The following is a 20,576-nucleotide window of genomic DNA, read 5'->3' as shown; positions in this document are numbered from 1 at the left end:
GAACGCGACGCTATCGCATTCTGGGCGCGGTGCCGCGGTAGCTGGGTGGGCAGTGGGCACAGATGACAGGTCCCCCGCCACACGGCGACGGCCCATGTCGCTGCCCACCGAGACCACGTACTACTCCACGTAGGGGCTCCAAGTGGCAAGTGAGGGACGGAGCCACCCGTTTCATAGTGACCGTCGTCTTCCTGGTGCTGGACCTGGACTCGAGCTTCAGAGTCCAGACATTCTAGTACACGTCCAAATGCATTGCCTCTTTATCAATTCTAGTACACGTCCAAATCCGTTTCGGCTCATCTGTTCTTGTGCATGCAATGCACCTGATATCCATGATTCCAATTTATCTAGCACAGCCAAAACTAGCAGGCCATTTCTTATATTTACAGTGGAGCAAAATACAATTCCAGGGAAAGGAAAGGAAAGCATAGAACAACTTAGTATACATCCTCCTAGGATTAGATACTAGTACAAGCAACAACTGCACCTTATTGCACTACACCTCCACTACAGTACTAGAGTTTATTACGGTACACAAGCAGCTGGTACAATAACCACAAGTCGGACAGCTTGACGTATTTACAGTCACGCAGGATGCAAAGTAACCAGCCACTGAGGACAGTCCGGCCTCCTTCCAGCAAGGGAGTAATACGCAAGAACCTGGGCGTGGGTGTCAACACAAGGCTGTCCATCTGCCATCACCCGATAAGCGCTTTCGGGACAGGGAGGCGCAAATTCAATGTTCCAGTACGGCCTGGCCATGAGCATGAGGTCCTGGCCCGTTTGAGAGGCTCTGTGCCCCTGCACCCATATGTACCTCAGCGAGGGCATCTGGAGCACGGCCACTGCCAGAGCTCGCTCGCTGAAGCAGCAGCTCCTCAGCTCGAGCTTCCGCAGTTTGGTGCATCCCATTGCAAATTGGATCAATCCACTGTCAGATTCGCCAACGTTGCCAAGCAGCATGTATTGGATGTTTCCACTGTATAGTCCAATGTAACCAAGGCCAACATCCGAAAGCCCTCCCGGTCTCAGGTAGAAGGCAAACCTCCGAAGTTTGGTGCAATTCCTCAATAGAGCACGGACACCATTGTCAAGTGGCAGATCTGTTATTTTGTTCTGTTTGTCAAGTAGAACAAGCCGGAAGTCATAGAGATTCTTGCAGAAGGTGCCAATGGATTCCAGCGCCCCATTTGTGATATCAGATACATAGGCAGCTATGTACTCCAGTTCACGGCAGCCAACAGCTACGGCTGTCAAGCCTATCTGAGAGACTCCTCCCTGCTCTTCTTGACCGGGATCATCATCCCCCCTCTCAATTCTGAGCCTTCGTAGCTTCTTGCATGTATCGCCAACAACTTCTAATCCTCTATCCCCAATCACATTCCTCACCTGTCGAGAGCATCTATCTTGTCAGTTGAAATTAGATAGTCACTTATTTTAGACACACAAGTAATATTAAAGATGTACAAAAACATTACCTCGAGAACCAGTAGGTTGGGGCATTTAGCAATAAGCTGGCAATGATCTTCAGTGGTGAGGAAAGTGTACTGCAAGTCCAGTTTCTTAAGCATTGCAGAATATGGAAAGATAACGGGCATCTCATTTTTACCCATGAAGGTAAGACCCCCCAAGAAGCATAACCTAGGTGGGAACTTGACCTTTTCGTAATTGGTGTACTCTCCAACTTCAAAAAAAGCCCCTCCAGCGAATTCTTGCAATGCTTTGGAGGTTTGGAGAAAACCAATCAGATCTGAAACATCACACTCACTCATCTTCAAAGAAATCAATGATTTACAGTTCTTTGCAAGAAGCTCCAGATCAGCAGGTTCCACTTTGAGTTCCGTCATGTAGAAGTTCAGTGACACCAGAACAGAATTGTTGACAGCGAGTTCATGGAGCCATTCACTCCCTTCATCGGCAATTGTGCATTCTTCCAGGAACAAAGTTCTCAGAGATCTGTCAAGACGATTTATGACATGTTACTGTTGTGATATCATGTAGTCATAGCAACTAGAATGATAAATTCACTGTGCATCAGTAAATAATACGTAAAAAAGACTTGCTAAAGAAACCAGTGCAATTTTTTCATGAGGAAAAATGACTTGCAATTGCAACAGAGCATCCACCATGGTTTCTTGCCTCCAGTATCAAAAAGGAATGTAGCTTCAGCACACAAAAAATAATAGTAAACATTTGAGATGGATATCAAAAACAAAACTTCCATGAACATCTATTATTCAACTTAGTCAACCGATTCAACAACATCGTTACAGAATTCAAACTAAGAAATAAAAGATTAAACCATCTGAAAGACTTCTGGGAAGAAGAGAGAAGGGGAAAAGATGCTGCCTGAAATACAAGACATTCTGGGAAAAGATGCTACCATATGAGATGTGTTCATGATTGAATTGGTTGATAACTGAAATCAACAACGCGCAAAGCTGCAACTGAATTTTGGTCAAAAATATGTTTCATTGGGGACAGAGTAGCCATGTTCAATTCCAATCAACGTGGTACATGAGTACTCTTGGCCTCCTGGGAATGATAGATCACCAGTCATTTTGTCGACACCTCAAACAGCCTGCTTATGCGAAATTGTTGTACTAAGAACTGGGGACTCCTCACGTAGCATGGACAAGGAAACAAAAAAAAAACACTGGACTAATGATCAAACCAGCAGTATTATGAATGTGTCTTTTGCATATCCAAAGCTCTTATCGATTTATAGTCAAGAAAATTCTTGCATGTTATGACCTAAGATCGCATCAGAGCTTGCCCATGCCAATTTCTCAGGAAAGAGAGGAGAATCCAGAAGCGGGCGAGCTGACTACTTGGAGAAACTGACACACGGCTCAAGCTTATCCGTTACTCCGTTGTAGGAACATCTCCACCGGATCAATCATGATTTCTCTAAGAGGGGGGAAAGATCAAGTACTCAAGTGCGCAACTACCCAGCTTACTTTCCCAGCACACCGTAATGGGAAAGCAGGCTGAACAAACACGGCGTGGCAGATCAGCAAATGAACAGAAACACGGGTATCTATTACCTGCAGGAGCGGGCGACGAGGCGGAGGGCGTCCGTTGAGAAGCCGGAGCACTTGTCGAGCTTGAGCACCTGCAGCATGTGGCCGCGCGCGCGTACGAGCACGGCGATGTCCTGGTCGGTGACGGTCATGCGGCGCAGGTGGAGCGCCTTGAGGCAGTCGAGCGGCGCGGCGAGCTGGGCGACCCAGGGCGCCGCGTAGGCGCCGAAGTCCTCGGGGATGAGCCCGTACATGGCGGCGCGGGGCCTCCCCTTGAGCGCGAGCGACTCGAGCCGCGGGAACCTGGCGAGCAGCCGCGCGGGCTCCACGGCGTAGCAGAAGCCGACGGTGACGTGCTTGCGCGAGAGCGCGTCGATGCGGTGCCAGCGGCGGCACACGAGCGAGGCCGCCTCCCGGTCGCGCGGGTCGTCCACGTAGCCGAACACGAGGTGCAGCGCCTCCTCGGGGACGGCGCCGCAACCGAAGCTGAGCGCGCGGCTCAGCCGGCGCGGCTCCGGCACCTCGCCGCCCATCGGGCCGGCCGGGGATCGGGGAGCAGATCTGCTACCGCGCGAGGCCGGCTCGCCGGAGATCTAGGCCAAGCGTGGGCATGGAGATTTTTTGCTGCCCCTGCCGCTGTGATTTCTGCTGGTGTGTGGGCTTGAGAGGACAGGAGGAGAGGCGGAAGGGAATTATTGGAGGGAGAAGCAAGCCTCTGCGGCTCTGCCTCGGCAAGGGAGAGTGAGGGATGAGGAGCAGAGCAGCGAGGGAGGACGGGGATTGGAGAGCCAGCGTTTACTCCGTTCCCGCGCCGATCAGCCGGTGGTGCCGCGTCACGTAAGCACCCGGGTGGAGGAGGTGAGGTGATAAATGGCGTCGCCCGCCGGGCGCAGCACAGTGCTCAGTGAGCTGCGCCACAACCAGCTCAAAAGGGTGTCTGTCCGTCTGTCTCCCCTGTCTGTGATAAGAGAAAATCAATTATGCTATTCGGCTATGCCCATTCCGTAGCAACGACCGACTTGTTTTTATGTGTGAATCTAATCAGAAGTGTTTTTATGTATGACCGTTTTCAAATTTAGCAGCAAGATAAAAAAAAAACATCTAGAGGAGACGTGTGGTAGGGTGAAACTTGGAATTTATATCTTGAGGTGAAGTTTAGAAAAGACAAAAAAAAAACAATTGGTCTGACTAATCATGTGGTATGATGTCTACCATCCAATGGAGTTGGTCCGCAATATACAATTAGTAGACAAGCCCGTCTTTTTTTCTGCAAGATTGCGCTGTGTACCACACTGCTGTCAATGGAACCCCTTGGTTGTCTTACCTTGCTGGGACCTGTTCTACATATATCTAGTGGCCTAACCATCTAAGTTTAATTTAGAGATGTCCTTTTCGGTAGACCTCATTGCTAAAAATGACAATACAAAATTTGGAGGAGACCAGTCTACAGGCTATGAGATGATGATACCAAGCATTTAACTTGTACCAACACCTATACATTATTCAATATAGTAGCACAATATTACGTGATAGTTCTGTTGCTAAGTATTCAGATGGCTGCCTAACTTATCCGCCAAAAGTTGGCTGCAAGTTGTGACTAAATGTATCACCGGTGTAAGTGTTTCAAATATCTTCATCAATCAAAGTACTCTGTACATATGCCTGTGCCTAGATTGACAGAGCATAATCGCTTCCACCCCCATGACTTCCTCTCTTCTTTTCTGTTGTGATACTTCGAATTAATAAGTCTCATTTGGATCGTTGAAATATAAATTGATTCTAATAATCACAATTTAGACATAATAGATTCATTCAATTAACATGTATACGTTATATATATGTTGTCTTGGCCACATGGGAGAGATGCTTGTGTGCTGCCCTGTTGTTGTAGGGGAGAGGGATAAAGAGTATGGTATAAATTGCAGAGCCGAAATAGAGCACGAGAATCAACATAATCTACTTCTATCTCACACCCCCCTACCTAAACTTTGAAAAGTTTTCAAATGTCAAATTCCAATTAGATAGCTGAGGTCCTATTTGAATTCATTAGTTGCTACAGCTTGCTAGTTAATAGCTTTTAGCTAATATTAACTAGCTGACTATTAGTTGGTTTAGTCCAACTAGTGAGATAATTATTAGTTAGTATTCAACTAACAATTAGCTAGACTATTGGCCGGACCCGTTTGGATCCAACAAAGCTAATATGTGCAACTAACTATTACCTCTATGGATATAAATAGGGGTTTAGTCTAGTCACTCCATTCCAAATTATAGATGTTTTGACTTTTCTAGATATAACAGTTTTTGCTATGTACATAATAAAAATAATTTACTAAAAAATCAAAATATCTTACAATTTGGAACATAGGGAGTAGATTGTACTTCCTTCAAAATATTTTGAAAGATCCAAACAGGCTGTGAGTGAATTAATCATTTTAAGGGAAATAGTCCAACAACAGCTATATGGCAGAAAATTCATCATCGCGACCAATAAGCTGTAAAGCTTTACACAAAATATCTTGTTGCTGCAAGCAGTGTCCGTGGTTTGTTGGAATCGGACCATTTTTTTTTTTTTGACGTAAGTAACGGCGTCACTTCTCAGGCGCACCAACCACCTCGACAGCCTGGTGGTCCCTCCTCTCTGCTTGAGGCCTGCCATCGCCGCCGGTGGGCCCACGTGAACGCAGCGTGAGGCCTCTTCTGCGAACAACGGCCCTGTCGTCAGCATTCACGCAGGCTGACAAGTGGACCAGGCTTAGTTCAGGTGAAAGCCAATAAACAAGATTACAGATCTCTACGGATCAAACGGAATACTGGGTATTTTACATTTTTACTACAGTGACATCTTATTTCATGGCAAATTGGCAATTGCGTTCAACTAGGCCCGTTTGAGACATGGAAAAAAAATCGTTTAAAAAAAAGACATGGGAAAAAAGTTCCCTGGTTTTCTGCCCGAAGCGAATGAACTTTTGAGAATTCGTTTTTTTTACGACAACTTTTAATATATAGGTATTGTTCGGCTTACCTCAGATTCGTCTTGTACAGTTTCTTTTTTTAGCCGGAACAGTATTTTTCTCTCACAATAATTCAGCCAGAACAGTATTTTCAGCCAGTTTCAGCCAAGTTTCAGACCAGCGAACGGGACCCACGTTAAAGCACAGTATATTAGTGTGGGAAAAGAATTCCCAAAATACAAAGCACAGTCAAACTTTTGAGAATTCATTCTTTCTCGTTCCAAGCGAGTCATGATTCTCACAGAAAAACTTTAGGAATATATCTGTGTGCCTCATGCTTCATGAGATGATGCATTATGAGTTCATCCTATAAAATTTTGGTGAAATCAACTCATTCCCTATGCATATACTAGTTATTAGCATGTGAGGAATGGGGTGGCGATGGATCAACTCATAGTTCATCCCATAAATTTTGATAAAATCAAATCATTCCTCGTGCATATACTAGTTATTAGCTTGTGAGGAATGAGGTGGTGATGAACCAACTCATTCTATTCCACAAACCAAATACAAAAAGTGAAGAGTGAGAAGATGATGGATCACCTCATTCTTTAACAAACACACCCTTATGCCCCGTTCGTTTCTCCAGGAACGAAGCCTAGGAAGAATTTCGGCTAGAATCGTTACATTAATTTATATAAGCTTCCTATTCGCAAAAAAGATTTATATAAGCTTCCACGAGCTGGAGTGATTCCTGGTGTCGTAATGCCCTGACGGAACGAGCCCTTAGTGAAATGCTATCTGCTTCGAGGAGGTCTGACTTTGTACTCTTGCCCATCATGACATATCTTTTTCATTCGGTTGTGCAAGCAAGCAAAGATAACAGTAATGCAGAGAACGCATATTGTCCGTAACAATCAAGTCCGATGTGGAAATATACACCTTGTTGCGTAATTAACTAAACAACTTGATATTTGGAGGGTGTCATCTCTTCCGATGTGTATCAGAATCAGACTCCACAACATCTTTGGACGTACAAACATGCGGGGTTCTAAGAGCATATCAAGAATTCCCTAAATCCCTTTCTAATCCTTGGTTTTTAGTAAGATGAGAAAAAACTCATTTTCAATAACTCTTAATCCATCCTCTTAAACTTTTAGAACTTAGAAAAAGTCACCATGTTTCGCGTAAAGTTACGCGTTTCGGAGTCGCGCGTATCTTCTCTCTCCCGCGCGTGTTTATCAACCAATCTATAGGTGGAATGACATGGAAAAAATAAAGAGTAGGAAAGGGTTACTGATGCAAATATATAAAAGAAAAAGAATATATAAAATTGGTTAGGATAATTTTGAAATAGTATAGGATTTCTGATGTAAAATTGTCTTCTATATTTAAGGAGTGGATTATTAGAAACTCTTAGAGATGGCCTTCTTTATTCCTTCTAATGTTTTTTTAGGAGTCATAAAACTTTATGTTTTTATTAGGAAGAAAATATTAGGTACTCTTGGAGATGCTCTAACCCGTATGAGTATAAGTCATAAGTCCAAATCAGATACGGATCACAAGAGATGCATGTGCACCTTAAAATGTAGAAAAAAAACAACAGAAGGATTATTTCACTCTTTAATACTTCATCCGTTCCAAATTCTAAGTCACACTGTCTTTTCTAAATACATAGTTTTTACTATATGTCTAGATATAATGTAAAAACTATGTATCTAGTAATTAGAAAAGCCAAACGTATGAAGTATTAAGTAACAATAATAATATACATAATATACATGTATAGATATTTGAAACGGATGAAGTATTAAGTAACAATAATAATATACATAATATAAATGTATAGATGTAGATATGACTTCATGCAATACGTCTGCGCAGTTATAATAACAATATGCAAAGCCTTTGGTCGTAAAAAGGACAGCTACGGCTACAAGTACAACGTACAGCTGGTACGAAGTGTTTACCCGAATTTTCCGGTTCCGTGAAGTCCAATATCACCCCGAATCATACTCGGCTGCCGTACGTATTGGTTTTTGAGTCTGTCCAGTGAACAACCATGTCTGTTAGTAAAAGCTAGCATATAGATGTTTGTTGACTGCAGAACACATGTGTTGTGACAGATAGAAAAACATGTGTTTTACCAAAAGCTCGCACATGGATTACGTGGACCATCAGATCTGGATTCAACGCACAAATTCTGTTTCAGTTGTTTTTTTATACGCAGGCAGGGTTAACGGGTTCGCGAATCAAACCCGTCAAACCTTACCGGGCCCGCCAAAGCTTAACGGGAGGATAAACCGATACCCGTAACTGAAATTTTGCTTATTTGGGCTAGAATTGAACTATTGACATAGTAAACACACGTACAAGCTTATTGACAAAATAACAACTCTGCCACTGCAGAAAGAAACTCTGCCACAAATCAAAATTAACTCAGAGCACCCAATTACTATTTTAGATGCTGCTAGATTTTGCACAATCTTATATGCAAATTAAGTGTAATGCATTATATTGATGAAATTACTACGACACAAAATATTTACTCGCACATAATGAGATGTTCTCAGTGAAAAAATGCACAATGAATATCATCGTCAAATATTACAAAACAAGAATATAAAAATTGCACATTTCAAATAGTGCAAATACTACATATTGTTATTGCAATTTGTCGGGTTCATAAACCCAGGGTACCCGATGGACCCGCTTCCCAGCAAAAGTCCGACCCAGCGAACGGCATTACGAACGACACACAACTCGTAGGCCGGCCCAGCTATCTAACGACAGGCCGAAAGAGTAACCCGCGTTCTCAGACCGAGAGGCCTAGCCAAGGAAGTAACGACGCTCGCTTACAACTCCAACCCGGTTCTCCGACCGAGGGGCCTGGTTAAGGAGGGAACGACGCTTGCTTCCGACTCCGACCTGCTTCTCTGACTGGAATACACCGAACCTCTGCTTACGGCTCTTCTCCGATCAGCGCGGCCGGAGTCAACTGGGAACGATCGACCGGGGACGCCCGCTCGGTGAAGACCCAAGAGTAAGGCGGAGCAGATAAAGCAAACCAAGGACTGTACCATGCACACCTACAGAATAGTACCGCTAGAAGGGTGCTCTACAACCTTCCAGGCATGTCTTCTAGCGGCTTTACAACCTTCCAAGTATGTTAGAACCCAAACAGTGTTGTGGGCACTGACGTTTACCCTACAGTGTCGTGGGCACCGTCCTTTGCCGTACCAGGCAAACACAGTAAAGCTTGCCACATACGTCTGACATAAACAATGTTGCAAGCGTCGATGACCTTCTTGTACCCGATAGCGTGGGTAACAAGACTAAAAAAACTCTCTCTCTCTCTCTTAAAACTTATAAGGCTGTCCCCTTCATCTATAAAAGGGGATGTACTCTCTTTCAACAAGGACAGTTCATTTCGACTCTCTCTCGACTAGCTTTAGATATTCTGAGCACTCGAACAGCTCCACGGCTCTAGAACTCTAAAGCTACACATTCCAATACTTAGCGCACGTAGGAGTTCTCGTCACTCTTGGCCCTTCAGTCCAGAGTCCGGCCGGACCTCTTACACCCCCATCTTATTCTCATTCGTTTGTAACCCCACAGTAAACTTCGAGCACCTGGGCTCAGAAATAAAGTCTCTGACCGACTCAGACCGGACGTAGGGCACGTTGCCTGAACCAGTATAAACCATATGTCATTGAGTGCTAGGCCACATCCGATCACAACGTACGATAAAACTATAAATATTTACTTATTTGTTGCAATTATTAAGTAACTGAATGTTTTATTTGTTTTTTCATGAATAGAACATATTAATAGGAATAGAGCACTGCGACTATTATGGACAAGAACAATAAACGCCACTAATCCATTAGTGGATAGACCTGAGGAGATACTATATGTTCAGAGCATCTATAGCAGACTATTCACATGGCCGGGAGCATGTAGCAGCAGTAGCAGAGCGCGGCCAAGCTGCAGATCGGATGCACTGACAGAGAAGATTTTAGGATTTTGAGTAAATCAACATAAACAAAAAAACAATGCATACAGGAGGGTAGAAGTTTACTGGAATTCTATCAAGGTACTTCTCTCTGATCCGGTTAGCTGCAGACTGCCTCTTCTCTGTAACAAAAGGTCTGACAGATCAAGGGTTCAGTTATGTAACATGTTAATAGATTTTAAGATGTATTAGCACAAATCACAAGAGGCAATTTTCTCTATGAAAGGACAAGGGCAAATGGTGTGTGTTGGCATAAATCACAATTAACAAAGTTCAAGATGTGTTAGCATAAATCACAAGAGACAATTTTTTTCTATGAAAGGACAAGGGCAAATAAGAGGTGTGTGTTGGCATAAATCATAATTAACAAAGTTTAAGATGTGTTAGCACAAATCATAAGAGGATAATTTTTTTATGAAAGGACAAGGACAAATAAGAGGTGTGTGTTGGCATAAATCACAATTAACAAAGTTCAAGATGTGTTAGCATAAATCACAAGAGAATTTTTTCTATAAAATAACAAGGACAAATAAGAGATGTGTGCTAGCACAAATCACAATCAACAGAATTCAATATGTGTTAGCACAAATCACAAGTGATATTTTTTTTCTATGAAAAGACAAGGACAAATAAGACGTGTGTGCTAGCACAAATCACAATTAACAAAGTTCAATATATGTTAGCACAAATCACAACGAACAATTTTTTTCTATGAAAAGACATGAACAAAAATAAGGTGTGAGCTGGCATAAATCTATGAAAAGACAAGACCAATTTTGAAGTTCCATCATACATGTTAGGCTTAAAATCTATTATCTCAAAGATCTGGTAAAGAATCAAATACTAGTCCCATGACAAGTAAATTTACCTAGAATAGAGAAGAATATCATGAAACCAGCTGATATATGCACTACCCTTCAGCTACCCTCTAGCATTTTCACTGCAGTTAAGGAAACAATTGTCGTATCAAGCCAAAAGATCTATTCCTTAAAGAGAAGAGTTGTATTAAAATAGAAATTATATGCACTCCATAAAAATGTAGTGTCTAATGCTTACATTGAAACAGAGGACCCATTTCCAGTCCCAGATAGCCCATACAAAAGAATATTGATGCCCTAAAGCAAGAACAATTGCATGCTCTAAGTTAACTAAAATAGTGACAAAGTTATTTATAAAGATCAGATATTGCACATGTTGCACACCATAATTGCAGTAGTTGAAGTGTACAATTTACTACTAATAAATGTGCAATCAACAAAATGATGCTTCTACATAAAAGAATATAATAAAATCACGGTTCAGTAGAATTCTAATGCAGTTTGCAGTAGAAATTCATCATTCTCCATGGCTACATGCAGGTCAAAAATTTGCCTAGCTCAAAAAACTTATGCTGGACTACTGAATCAACCTCATATTCACAATTAAGTTCATACCAGTTCATAGTTTAGACAAGTTTAACTTAAGTTCACAGAAAAATGCACTCAAATAAGAGGTGTGTGTTGGCACAAATCACAAAGAATAGATTCCAACATGTTCTAGCACAGATTACTATGTTGCTATCCAAAACCTAACTAGACTAGTAGTAGACTAGATTTATACATTTGCATGCATGCTGGTCTCACATGAATTGATGCAAATTAAAGTCCAACTAGAAGAAAAGCACGACATAGTAAGAAAAAGAAGATCTAGCTATCATACTCCCATCTAAACTTTTGTTTTCCCATAAGTCCCCATCCCCTGTCCTCAATCAACCACAAATACAACTAGAATGCCATTGGTGCAAAAAGAAGATCTAGCTATGACAGTTAGCTTGTCCATCTTTACATAGTTCCCACCAATGCTCTTCTTCCTGGACAGCAAGCAAATTCATAGGAATCCGAGCACAGGTACCAAGGCAAGAGCCAAGGTTGACATCGAGCTGATCACAATGCCATTCAGAAATGTGATGTCTTGTTGTTATTGATTGGAGAAAAATCTACTTCAACCAGAAACAAATAACTCCACCAGTCAGTCACACACATTGCACCTGCACCAAAATTGTGAAAAAAGAGTTCAACACTATAACACGAATAGAAATGAAAGACTTGCCAGCTGAAGAGAATGGATCGGAGTGCGGCAGCATAGCAGGAAAGCCGAGGGTTCCACGGCAACCCTTCTGGATGGATAGGACACAAAGTTCCAGATTTTCGACGAACCTGCATCACGTGAGCAAATACACAACAACAATAAATATAGCTATCCTACATCATAACTAGGAACAAGCAGGTAAAGAAGGGACAAAGGTGCTTACGAGCTGTTTTTGAAGGTCCCGAGGGCACCGACATTTGGGATCTCTCTGGAGAATAAATTAGTAGACAGGTTCCTAGGAGATGCATGGTAAGTATGTGCTCTCTCTCAGTTTTTTTACTTTTAAATCATCAGCACTATGTATTTATGCGTTTCCAACAAGGGCACAAGAAAAACTTACAGAAAGCTAAGGTGAGTGAGGCTTCCAATCAAGCCTAGTATTGTGCTTCTCAACAGATTACTTGACAGGTCCCTGCAATTTGAACACATTAGATAGAAATAATAATAATAACACTGTTAAATCACAATTGGATAATGAGTGATGCTAATGTGAAGGACCATACAAGATTGTGAGGTGCATGAGCTCGCCAATCTCTGAAGGCATACCTCCTTGTAGGTAGTTGGCTCTCAGGTAACTGAACATACACACACAGTAAGAAAAAATAAGAAGAAGCAAAGATTTGAATACTCTACCGAGTTAGCTGAACAAATCGACGAGACTGGACTAGTCAAATACTAACAGTAATCAAATACTGCAGGGATTGGGCTATGTAAGTTGTTCTGCTACAGACCTCTGAAAAGGAAAAAGGCCCATCCGTCAACACTCAACAGGCAAGCTGAGCTGCTCGGTGCCTGTCCTGCTCCCGGTGAGCAGATCTCCGTTCGTGTCCCTGTGCAGTCCTGCAAGGCCAAGTCCTCTTTCTAGCTTGGCCGGTGAGATAGCCACTACTGCTACATAGCGCCGTGCGCAGCAGCAGAGCAGCGCAGTCGGTCTTAATCCCGCTCGCAACAGCGCCCTATGGCTCGTCGGCTGCCGCGGCCGCGAAGGAGCGACGACACCCACGACCCGCTTGCATGTTCGCTCCCCACATCATCCGCCGCAGGCTGCAACAGCACACGCTCTGCTCCCCACGCCGGCACGCCCGAGCCCCGAGTCGAGTCCCCTACCTCATCGATCCCCGCCACCCGCCTACGTCCCAAAATCTCCCATCCAAATCTCCATCTCTCTGCCGTCATCAAAATACATAGATCCACGAAATCTACTCCACATGACGAAATGGGATCCAGCACACACAAGAGCAAAGGAGCAACAAACAAGGGAAAAAACAGCGGGTCGCCAGCACTCCGCGACGGGGAAGTACGAGTTCGTCAGAGCAATCGCCGCAGCGCCGATGAAATCGCCTTGGGAGCGCGCCGCGGGGTAGTGCGTCGAGGGGAAGAAGAGGAAGAGGAAATGCTCTAAAAATGGATAGCAATTTTCAACAGTATAGACAAAGTGGGCCCTCCAAATCAGAGAAAGAAATTACGCGGTGGCAAGGAGACACGATGCCCATCCAACAGACACAAAATCCGTATGCCAAGACAAGATAAAACACACGCGTGTCCTTTAGCATTTCTGTAGTTTTTTTTGTTGACATTTTTATCCGATCCATTATTAGTGTGGAAGAACATGACGGTCAGGTCTAAACTAATCCAAGTGACAGCGTTTCGTGGGGAATTAATCCAACTGACCATTTCGCTGAGAATAAATCCAGCTGGCCATTTCGTAATCGTAACGCAGCAAGTAGTTGCAGTACATCGAACACAGCTAGCAAAGCACTGCAGTATACGGAGTATGAACAGCACGTCAGCACCTCAAGCACAGTGTTATGAAAACCCCGTACTGCTGCGTACGTACACCCTGTTTTTAGCTTGTGTGTCGTGCCCCCTGCCCCGTGTTCACTGTTCAGTCGACTACAGCACCGCCATCGCCGGCGAGTTCAGAAACCTGACTGCGGTTAGTGATGATATCCAAACTTCCAAGCCCCGTTGCGTTCAGTCGTTCACCCGCAGAAGCCAGAATATGCTGTGCGTTGCGCTGCTGCCTGCTGGGTTGGGCAGGAGAGCAACTGAGGGTGACGGTGCGTTTAGATCCAAAAAATTTTGGGTTTTTGGCTACTGTAGCATTTTCGGTTGTATTTGATAATTAGTGTCTAATTATAGACTAATTAGGTTCGAAAGTTTCGTCTCGCGATTTCTCACACAACTGTGCAATTAGTTTTTTTTCGTCTATGCATATGCCGCAAGATTCGATGTGACGGGTACTGTGCAAAATTTTTTGGGAACTAAGGCCCAGTTTAGATCCGAAAATTTTTGTAAAATAACACTGTAGCGCTTTTCGTTGTTATTTGGCAATTAGTGTGTCTAATTAGGCTTAAAAGATTCGTCTCGTGGATTTTGTCTAAACTGTGTAATTAGTTTTATTTTTTATTTATATTTAATGCTTCATGCATGCGTCAAAGACTCGATGTGACAGGGAATCTTAAAAAATTTAGCAAAATGAAGTGGAACTAAATAGGACCTAGACAGTGCCTGAGCAAGCACTGCATCTGCACGCAGCCGATGCTCCGGTGGCGCCGACAGCGACGCGTCGAGCGGTCCAAATGGGCACTATCGGGTTACCAAAGGCATTGATTCCCCCGGAACCCATAAGCTCGCGCCTCCTTCCAGTGCAGCCGTCCAGGGCCCAAGTTGCTCGCTCGGCACGCTGGTCGCTGTCCCCGGGCATCAGCATGTTGCCATGTTCGTCTGCTTGTGGCGTTACTCCTACTGAGCAGCTGAGCCCCGCCCGGCCCCCACCCCCCGTCCCCCCTCTGACAGAACAGCGGAGGGAATGGGCCAATGGGCATAGCACGCCGGGGCTCATTTGAGTCATGACCGTGCAGGGCTGCAGACCGTTTCTGCTGTCACGAGCACAGGCAGCAGGGGCGCATGTGAGGGGGGCAGGGGGCCAGAGGATTCACCTACTGTAGAATGGATGCGACGTGTGATCCCGACGATTCTGCTGAAGCCCTGAAGGAAAAGGATTCGCATCATGTGGGCTGTGCAGTACTGAATTGCGCAGAGGGAGAACATCGTTCCGTGATTCCGAGTTTCCGTTTGTTTTTGCGAAATTACGTTAGGTCAAGATTCTTTTTGACAGCTCTAAGGCCTTGTTATTGAAACCGAAGACTCAACAGAATCGCGAGCCACCAAAAGTCTTACAAATCCCGGAAGGGGGCTCATCAAACACAGGATTCACCCGGGTCCCAACTCATTTCTAGGCTAGCTAGATCATGAGCCGCACCATTACAAGTTCTAGAGATTAAAATAACATCATTACACATGAAATGCTCTAGGTATAGTATAGATCACTCCGTTGAACAAGGGAGCACCTGGCAGACGGAAAGGGAACAAGCCAGTACTAGGGCACCGTTTCCACTTCACAAGCATGGATAAAAAGCGACAAACAGAGAAAGTCCACCCTCACCAACAATAACTCATCATTCAGGTTTTAATTCGTGTGGAAAAAACTTAGCCCCGGATGGCAATAAGCGCGACCTTACCATTTCATTCCATAATAGCATTGGTGAGTGGTGACATCAAACCAAGAATGATGTCATATTATCAAAGAAAAAATGATGCCATGGATGGAAGGACGATCTCGCGCCTTCAATCATGATAGTTTTTTTTTTTTTTTTTTTTGAGAATCTTCAATCATAATAGATCGATAGTATTTCTTGGACATGGACTTGTACGTGGCCATTCATTACGGCCCATATGTCTTTCAGTACTTGATTGAGCCCATGATGCCCAACTGCGTCCATTTTGGCCCGACTCGTGACTTCGTGGCACCTTGCGGGGCTCGATATTTTCGGCGGCTCCAACTGGACAACGAAGGGTCCACTTCCTGCAAAAAGTGGGCAAGCAAGACATGGACCTGAGGAAACCCAGCACGCAAGGGCAATTTGGTCTTGTTACGGAACAGAAGAGATATGGTTCCCGGGCTCCAGCGACGAGAGGTAGGCAGAATACCTTGCAAGATACTTTTGCCAAATCAACACCAGCAACAGCAAAGCGACTACAGAATTGCAAGGAGAATAGGAGATGCTTACTCTCCATACCATTCAGTCATGCCCCTCACTGCGCAGATCCTCTCTGTTCCGGCGTGCTCTGCTAGGTAGGAAGAGATCTTTCATTTCTGCCAGCGGTTCTGAAGATGCTGAAGCCGGTAGTCCCCCGCCGCTTGGCGGCGACAAACGTCAGCAGGAGGTCCTTGCGCAGATGGCCATGCTTCAGGCGCAGAAGGTGCGCATCACGGAGTTCTTGGACGAGCGCTCTGCGTACCTGACCAAGTTCGCCAAGGACGCCGACTCCGAGTTCGACCTGATTGGACAGAACGCTATGAAAGAACTTGATGCGGTTGGTGACCAGGTGAGCATCTCTTTCAATCAAAAGTTGAACAGCCTAATGCTATTCACTGTTTGACAAAGAACTGCGGTGTCTGATGAGGCAGATATTGGAGAGGCTCGACAGCAAGATGCAAGCCTTCGAGGAGACGGCTGAGGCACAGAGGCAAGAGATAGAAATGAACGATAAGGTGTTAGAGGACTTTGAAGACTGGATTGAAAAGGAGAAAAACGAAGGAATGTTCTTCCAGAGCCTTGGCAAGGTCAAGCCTCGGAACAAGAAGGAAATAAAGGTGCAAGCCAAGGTGGAAGCACAGAAGGTCAAAGAGATTGCAAAAGAGAGTGCAGGATCAAAAACTCGTATGAACATTTACCTGGGCCTGATGGGAATACTCGGGATTACAATTGCCAATGCCATCTTTGCAACACCAGAGGTGGAATGGAGGAAGGTGGCTGCTCTGGGTCTAATTTTCATTGGCCTGGTTGCTCAGGTCATCTACGAGCAGGATATCTCACCACCGAAAGCTGAGAAGACAGAGAAAAAAGAAGAATAAAAAAGGAGTTGCAGACATAGCGGTAGGATGTGATCTGCCACAGGCAATGTAAACTGTATAAAGTAGCATGAATGGATACAACGTTTTAGTCATTTATAATCCAAGAAATTGTTTAACATGTAGCTTGGCCAATAAACCACAGGTTTCTCTAACCTGAGATCTGATAAACTCAAGCTGTCTTCAATCTTGCATCAGAGATATGTTTCAGCAATGTTATAGCCAAAACATGGTAACAGTGTTAAATTCTTGATGCGTTAGAAAAATATTGATACAATTTTTATAATCCAAAAAAATGTTTAACATGTAGCTTGGACAATAAACCACAGGTTTCTCTATCCTGAGATCTGATAAACTCAAGCTGTCTTCAATCTTGCATCAGAGATATGTTTCAGTAATGTTATAGCCAAAACATGGTAGCAGTGTTAAATTCTTGATGCGTTAGAAAAATTGATACAATTTTTATAATCCAAAAAATTGTTTAGCATGTAGCTTGGCCAATAAACCACAGGTTTCTCTAACCTGAGATCTGATAAACTCAAGCTGTCTTCAATCTTGCATCAGAGATAAGCTTCAGCAATGCTATAGCCAAAACATAGTAACAGTGTTACATTCTTGATGCGTTAGAGAAATATTGATACAACTTTTATAATCCAAAAAAATGTTTAACATGTAGCCTGGCCAATAAACCACAGGTTTCTCCAACCTGAGATTTGATAAACTCAAGATGTCTTAAATAATATTGCATCACAGATGTGTATTGTTTCGACAGCCAAAACATATGTTACATTCTTGATGCAATGATGCATTAAAGAAAATATATCAATACAATTTTTAGGATCCAAGAGTAACATGTAGTATGGCCAATAAACCACAGGTTTCTCCATCCTGAGATCAGATAAACTCAAGCTGTGTTTAATCTTGCATCAGAGATATGCTTCAGCAATGTTTCAGCAGCCAAAACATGGTAAAAGTGTTATATTCTCAACACGTTAAAGAAATGTCACCCTAATTTCAACCAAACTGAATACTATTTTAAGAAAAGACACATGCCTCTGAAGACAAAATCATGGGTGCGAGTAGAAAATACATACACATAATATTAAAAAAAATATCATGTATGTTTGCTAGGTTAACTAATCATCAAGTATCAACAATTTTAATAAGCACGTAAGTTCATACCTTGTTAAACAAAACCATAGAGAGAGAGAGAGCATAAGTTTTCAGTATGATGATGCTAATCCTTGGTTAGTTAGATCCATAAGAAGTCTTCAAACCATGAAGAATTACAAGGTGTCATATCTGAATTGGACCATATTTGATTACAGCTCTTACTAATATGCTCCAGGTAATGATAGTTGGCATAATACCTGTTGCAAGCACCTCATTCAATAACAGGACTCCTTCTGGTGTCCTATTACAAGAGCACAGACCCTTAATTCTTGTATTGTATGTAACAATATCTGGTTTCAAACCATTATCTAAAATGGCAGTCCAAAGAGATGCTGCTTTATCAATAGAACCAGTCTCATAAAATCCATCCATCAATGTGTTATAGGTCACTAGATTTGGGGAACAGTTCTTTTCTTTCATCTCCAAATAAATACAAAAAGCTTCATCTACTTTCCCAGCAGAACAAAGACCATGAATTAAGATGTTGTGCACCATTACATCAACCTGAAGACCCGCATCAAGAATTTCATCCCAAATACGAAGGGCGGCATCAACCTTCTTGTCTCGACAAAGGCCACGAATCAAAGAGGCATAAGTTCTGATATCTGGTTTAAAACCTCTCTCTAGCATTTCCTTTGTTAAGCTTGAAGCTTCTTGATATTTTTCAGCCTTACACAAACCATCTATTAGTGTGTTATATGTGATGATGGTTGGGCAACAACCATTGCTGGTCATTTCAATGTAAATTTTAACAGCATCATTAATCTTGCACGCTCGGCAGAAACCATTTATTAGTGCATTGTAAACATGAGAATTCGGTTTGCAACCATCCTTCACCATATCCTTATATACCTCATTTGCATCATGTGTTCTTCCATCCTTACAAAATCTATTTATCATCGATGAGTATGAGAACACATCTAATTCTTCCCCACTATTCCGTGCGCCCTCCAAGATTTCAAATGCCCTGTTAGCATAGCCATTCTCACACAGACCATGGATCAGTGTGCCAAAAGTCACCTTGTCAGGGGAGCATGAAGCATCATTCTCCAGTTGTTTCAACAACTCTGTAGCTTCACTGACCATTCCACTGTCCAACAGCCCCTTCATAATTATATTATAAGTTGTTATTTGACGAATGCCAGAGAAACCTGTGGAATCCCAGAATTTCCCAGCCTCACCTGTTCTTCCCACTTCACAGAACCCCTTAATGAGTGAATTATACACAGCGATATCAAGAGCAAGCCCAGCCTTGACCATGTCCGAGTAGATCCGTGCTGCAGAATCCACATCCCCAGATCGGCACAGCCCATGAATCAAGATCCCATAAGTAACAGTATCTGGTTGGTGATTATTAGCCATCATCCTACTCCATACCTCCCCTGCCTCCTTAAACCTCCCAAGCTTACACAGGCCATCAAGCATCACTTTGTAAGTGGCAAGGTTAGGACTTGCACCAGGATCCCTCACCAGTTGCTCCCAGACCTTCATGGCTTTCTCGAACATGCCAGTTTTGAAACACCCACTGAGCAACGCATTGTAACAAACGGCATCAGCCTGCACTCCATAGTTCGGCATTTCGTCGAGCAGGTCAAGTGCGTTGTCCAACTGGTCATGTTTCGCCAGCCCTGACATGAGGGTGGAGTAGGTTACTCTGTCGGGGGCCACTCCACGACGACGCAAAGAACTGAAGAGCGACACTGCGCGATCGACGTCTCCGCGGGCACAAAGAGAGCGGAGGATGATGTTGTAGGTCTGGAGGTTAGGGGCGAGGCGGCGGCCGAAGGCACCGTGGGAGAGTGAGGCGAAGAACGCGTCAGCGTCGGAGTACCGACGAGCGCGGACAAACGCGTCAAGGAGGGCGTTGTGGGAGCGGACGCCGGGGTTGCAGCCGAGGAAGGAAGGGAGATCGCGGAACGCGGCGAGGGCCGCGTCGGGCATGAGGGCGCGGGAGAAGGCCGACAGAACAACGAGCGCCGCGGACTCGGAGAAGCGCGGTCGATAGCGCATGCGCGGCAGGAGACCCAGCAGCCTCGGGAGGTGCGACGGGGAGGAGGTGGCGAGGCGGCGTAGCAGGTGGAAGATGAGCGGCTGCGGCGGGGGGAATGCCGGGCGGGTGGAGACAAGGAGCTCGAGGTGGGAGAGCGCGTTGGCAGGGTCGGGCTCGGACTTGATCAGCCCTAGCAGGCGGTGGATAGGCGGCGGCTCAGGGTCGGGCCGCGCCGGCGGCATCGCGCCGGCAGGGGCCCTCGCCTCGTGCGGCTTCCGATCGGGCGCGGCTGTTTTTGCTTGGAGTCGTGGAAACGGGGACGAGCATTTGGGTAGGGAGCTGCCTGCCCCTGCCCGGCCGTGCCTTTTGTTTTCAT

At 44.3% G+C, this 20,576-nt stretch overlaps 4 protein-coding genes across 9 annotated transcripts; 1 reads left to right on the top strand and 3 right to left on the bottom strand.

Annotated features, from left to right (window-relative positions):
- Positions 1 to 342: 342 nt before the first annotated feature.
- LOC136450746 (coronatine-insensitive protein homolog 1a) lies at positions 343 to 3,978 on the bottom strand. The gene is made up of 3 exons (XM_066451339.1): positions 3,048 to 3,978; positions 1,479 to 1,956; positions 343 to 1,389 (listed from the first exon to the last, which is right to left on the bottom strand). The coding sequence occupies exons 1-3, from the start codon at positions 3,554 to 3,556 to the stop codon at positions 586 to 588; spliced, it is 1,791 nt and encodes a 596-aa protein (XP_066307436.1). The 5' UTR covers positions 3,557 to 3,978; the 3' UTR covers positions 343 to 585.
- Positions 3,979 to 6,957: 2,979 nt separating this feature from the next.
- On the bottom strand, positions 6,958 to 13,487 carry LOC136453557 (probable LRR receptor-like serine/threonine-protein kinase At5g45780). Of its 6 annotated transcripts, none has more exons than XR_010759045.1 (9): positions 12,851 to 13,487; positions 12,623 to 12,694; positions 12,460 to 12,531; positions 12,283 to 12,354; positions 11,049 to 12,187; positions 10,861 to 10,932; positions 10,059 to 10,128; positions 7,948 to 8,022; positions 6,958 to 7,227 (listed from the first exon to the last, which is right to left on the bottom strand). XR_010759045.1 is itself a non-coding variant. In XM_066454118.1 (9 exons), the coding sequence occupies exons 1-6, from the start codon at positions 12,871 to 12,873 to the stop codon at positions 12,004 to 12,006; spliced, it is 270 nt and encodes an 89-aa protein (XP_066310215.1). In that variant the 5' UTR covers positions 12,874 to 13,487; the 3' UTR covers positions 9,335 to 9,980; positions 10,059 to 10,128; positions 10,861 to 10,932; positions 11,049 to 12,003. The 6 variants fall into 6 exon arrangements, 2 of the variants coding, with proteins under 2 accessions (XP_066310215.1, XP_066310214.1); XM_066454118.1 differs by lacking the exons at positions 6,958 to 7,227; positions 7,948 to 8,022 and adding exons at positions 9,335 to 9,980; positions 12,188 to 12,203 and having other exon boundaries at positions 11,049 to 12,018; XR_010759044.1 differs by lacking the exon at positions 6,958 to 7,227 and having other exon boundaries at positions 7,849 to 8,022.
- A 2,632-nt stretch (positions 13,488 to 16,119) lies between these two features.
- Positions 16,120 to 17,158, top strand: LOC136450745 (uncharacterized). Its single transcript, XM_066451337.1, has 2 exons — positions 16,120 to 16,511; positions 16,594 to 17,158. Exons 1-2 carry the CDS (start codon positions 16,185 to 16,187, stop codon positions 17,038 to 17,040), a joined length of 774 nt encoding a protein of 257 aa, XP_066307434.1. The 5' UTR covers positions 16,120 to 16,184; the 3' UTR covers positions 17,041 to 17,158.
- A 139-nt stretch (positions 17,159 to 17,297) lies between these two features.
- Positions 17,298 to 20,576, bottom strand: LOC136450744 (pentatricopeptide repeat-containing protein At3g09060-like). The gene is made up of 2 exons (XM_066451336.1): positions 18,220 to 20,576; positions 17,298 to 17,619 (listed from the first exon to the last, which is right to left on the bottom strand). Exon 1 carries the CDS (start codon positions 20,440 to 20,442, stop codon positions 18,334 to 18,336), a length of 2,109 nt encoding a protein of 702 aa, XP_066307433.1. The 5' UTR covers positions 20,443 to 20,576; the 3' UTR covers positions 17,298 to 17,619; positions 18,220 to 18,333.

The sequence above is a fragment of the Miscanthus floridulus genome, chromosome 5 (assembly GCF_019320115.1).
Source record: "Miscanthus floridulus cultivar M001 chromosome 5, ASM1932011v1, whole genome shotgun sequence".
NCBI lineage: Eukaryota > Viridiplantae > Streptophyta > Magnoliopsida > Poales > Poaceae > Miscanthus > Miscanthus floridulus.
Note: the sequence above shows the minus strand (reverse complement) of the source record. Positions and strands in the feature narration are given on the sequence as shown.